Raw genomic sequence first — 4,222 nt, forward strand, 5'->3', positions numbered from 1 at the left:
ACGACGCTCGTTATCTTTCGCTATCTCTCTTCCTCTTGCCCTTTCTCCCATTCCATCACGAACACATGTTCGCGGGAATTATTCACTAGATTGCATTTTGAAATATTCCGCCCAAACAGAAAACAAACGGCCAATCCTGGGGGCGTGCGAGTATATAGCGCGCAATTTGCCGACTTTTCTATCAACCGCGAAATTCTTGTATCCTCAAAAGAATTAATTCGAGGCTTTGGCGAACGAGCAAGATCCCACGCACGACCCCCATGGGATTCTTGAGCCTCGGTATTCACTACTGCGACGAAGCAGAGCCGTAGCAGCAGTAACTCGCCATCTTGGATCCGTCAAAGTGCGACGAGATGATTTCCGAAGGTTCCTGCATTGCGAAAAACGTCCTTAGATCGTGACCTGCTCTCGAGAGAGTGAGAGGCCTCTGGCTCGGATAAGCATCAGGAAGTCTCCTCCAGACTCTTCGTGGGCATTCAAGCGTGCAGGACCTATGAAACACGTCCATTGCTTTGTCTCTCGCAGTCCATACTCATCAATGAATAAGTTTTGAAGAGTTGATTTTGCTTTTGGTGTTGTTAGGGCGAGCCAGGAAAATCGAGGGAATGGCAACAGACATGGAGGAGTCTGATACGGATGAGCACGAAAAGCCTGGGCCAGCCAAGAGGCAGCGGCTCGCTGCTCAATCGGTCGTCAATCATAATGAAAACAATCAGATAGCTGTCAGTATCTTGTCCATTCCACTCTTCTTTGTTTAAACAATTTCATCCCTTTGAAGTTGTTTTAATGTATTTTACTTTATCAAATAGTAATTGTGCTTAATTGTACATTGTCAATGTTGTAAATTACTAATTTAAATGGTATTTGTACTTTTAATTACAAGAGCTAATTACCAAGCTTTTATAAACGAACATCCTGTTTTGAAAATACGCTGACATAAAAGATAGATATAATGTGAAATAGATAACTTTTATTGCATCAACTAAGACAGAATTATGTAATTGATACACTACATTTTTACGATAAAGAGCTTATATTAAAATAAATAGTTTTCACATTGTTATGTCAAATTAACCTATCTTCTCAACAGGATGTAAACATTATGTTACACATTTGAAAATTTGATGAATAATGAAATTATCATGACTTAAATAATAATCGATTTAATTCAAATTTTAGATTTTAATTATTTTAATGATCATTAAAGTAAAATATGAATAAATAGAGGATATTAATTAAATGTTTATTTGAGATGTAGTGTAAGGGGAATAAGTCGGAACAATATTTTAAACAAATGTATTTGTAATAGATTTATAACTATTATTTTAGCAAGAGCCTGAAAATCATGTGGAGGTTATCGATGAAGAAGAAGAAAGACGCGCTGGAGAAAAGTTGCGCTGCTGGCAGACCTGTCAAGTTGCAATGGGTGTTATCGATAATTTCATGAACTGTGTCTTTGAAAACTGTATGATGACTCCTGCGTATCATCTGCAATACGATTCTGACCTTCTTCTAGATAATGAAATGGAAGATACAGCTGTAACAATGGCCATTTACAATCACGGTTTGGTTCGTTCTCAAAACTTTAGTCGACCACCCTCTCTAATCAGTGAGAGATTGTCCAATATTCCTCAAACATCAATACACACTCAAACATCATCAACAACTAGATCTTCGGAAACGCTATTAATAACTGATTCAGAATTAGCTAGTACAAGCGCTGAAGGTAATCGATGTTTTAATATTACTATTTATTAAATTTATTAAATTCGTTAGAATACAAAATTAAAAAATAAGTAAAAATTTTTCATACAATTATTTTTTATACAAAGGTGACTGTTTAAATGACACTTATGACAGTGATCATCAACAAGACTTCCTAGATCGAGCTGTTGCGGAAGCCATCAAGAAGAAAGGATTGAGTACATTAAGTGTTGATTACGGTTGAGATGCTTATTACACAATTTTTGTCTAATGGTTAATTCATTGTTGTTGTTGAGCAATGTTTTGACTAAATAAGTGTGTGTGTGTATATATATATATATATATATATATATATATATATATATGCATGCATATAGATACTCGCATATATACATACATATATATATATATATATATATGTATGCATGCATGCGTATACGTATGTGTATATAGCCTCTGTGTATATATACTAAGTTTACATATTAAGTTTCCTAAATCCTAACCATCAATACATTGATTTTTTTCTTATTAATGTATGTCTACATTTAAGATGAACTTCTATTTTAAGAAGAGTCCGCTATTTTAAACATTATCAACACTAATAGGATTATATCTTATATCTTATATTACTCCAATACAAATATATATTGCTATAAATTTTTGAAAATCATGTAATAATCTGATTTTCACTTTCTTATTAATGTTTTTATTTATTTATTAATAGATAAAATATTAAAATTTATAAAGGTTTTACCTCAACGATACAGTGATTTATTTATTACAAGATTTTTTTTTATAAAAACACTTAATAATAAGGATTATTGTTTTCATTTTAAAATTTTATGTTGTTCAATAAATATTCTTTATCTTATAAAAATTAAGAATATGATAATCATTTAGTAATAATAATATTATAATGCTTTAATCATTATATATAATCTTTATTATATTAAAATTATTGCTTTATTAAAAGTATATAATACTTTAAAAAAATTTAACAATTAAAACTATATACATGAGTAATAAAACATAGATATTTGTTAAGAGATAATTTAAAATTATTTAAGAATTAATCAAGTATTACAATTTTGAAAAATTATACAACTAGTAATAAACATTGTGAAAGCAGTTAAATTTCAACTATACATGATGTTCTGAAAATTTACAGCAAAAAATAATAATGTATGTACAGCCATTTATTTGATAGTCAGTAAATTTGTATTTTAATGAGCATAGACAAGTGCCAGTAGTCTTGTCTATTATATTCATAATGGAATAGTCTTTGGTCAGGTATTTTTAATCTCCTTTACCCATTGACGGATAACTATTATTATTCTAACTGTAAATTATCTAGAGCCATATATATATGACTATACATACATATATATAAACATATATAGGGAGCAGTGAACTATGAAATGTTTTTGTATTGCTCCATTGACTGAAATTTTGAAAAAGTAAAAATTATACATATTATTTTAGTGCAGGTGATGGCGGTGATTTGATTTCTGGAATTGATTATTCGCGCAAAAATATATCCTAACAGTTCCAGGCAAGCTGAGTTTATTGTACGCGAATCTTATTTAAGTTGGAAGCGAGAAAAATGCATATATGCAATTATTAGAACAAACAATAACGTATTGTAATTACTTATTATAATGTAGAAAGCCGATATTTACTAATAGGATTAAGACTGTCAACCTACCTCGCATGCAGTCTATATATAAATTAACAATATTTAAACAGAAAGAAAAGCTCACGTAATCGCATAAGTGTACGACTGGGGTCGAATTGCTTCTCTCTCTGTCTGCCTTTGTGCGTGTGTGCGCGCGTGTGCTTGAATTTGAAAAGAACTGCACTGACATCTAAACGTTGAATTTAAGATGAAAAAATTGCCCATCGCAGCAAATTAACTGTAAATGTAAAATCGACGATCAATTTCGACATGTTTCTTGGATATACGGACGTCGGGTTCCTATTGGGAGATAGTTATAAGTTACAACAGAGTAACTACGTGAACGAGAAAAGGACAATAACTCATAATTCGGAATAATACGTAATAATTCACGTATGTCAGCAATTCAAAATTTAATTGTTGTTCGCCAATAGTTGAGTTACGTGACCATACATATTATCTCGCTATTCTCTCTATACTCTCCTTTCGCCTCTTTTATTGTTCCTCTCGACTTAATTCCCCTATCACTTGACTAAATGATTCGAGATTCGAAGCACCGACATTGATCTGTAAACTTTATCAAAATATTAATTTATGCGATAACAAGCGCACCACTATAATGGCGTGGACGCATATGGAAGAGAGAGAGAGAGAGAGAGAGAGAGAGAGAGAGAGATAACAAACCCATAAATCCATATGGTATTGATATTATTATTTTGCATTGATGAACAATATATAATTGATTCAGATTTTCAATCAATTCAAATCGCTCGCTCTGTAATAAACTTGAGTTTATGCAAAGAAAACTAACATTCCTTATAATAGATTATATAAACTAATTTA

At 31.5% G+C, this 4,222-nt stretch overlaps 1 protein-coding gene across 1 annotated transcript; it reads left to right on the forward strand.

Annotated features, from left to right (window-relative positions):
* The first annotated feature begins 35 nt into the window (after positions 1 to 35).
* On the forward strand, positions 36 to 1,948 carry LOC105361942 (uncharacterized). Its single transcript, XM_011499258.1, has 3 exons — positions 36 to 722; positions 1,330 to 1,726; positions 1,833 to 1,948. The coding sequence occupies exons 1-3, from the start codon at positions 606 to 608 to the stop codon at positions 1,946 to 1,948; spliced, it is 630 nt and encodes a 209-aa protein (XP_011497560.1). The 5' UTR covers positions 36 to 605.
* The last annotated feature ends 2,274 nt before the right edge of the window (positions 1,949 to 4,222 follow it).

This window comes from Ceratosolen solmsi, unplaced genomic scaffold (genome assembly GCF_000503995.2).
Source record: "Ceratosolen solmsi marchali unplaced genomic scaffold, CerSol_1.0 scaffold2, whole genome shotgun sequence".
Taxonomy (NCBI): Eukaryota; Metazoa; Arthropoda; class Insecta; order Hymenoptera; family Agaonidae; genus Ceratosolen; species Ceratosolen solmsi.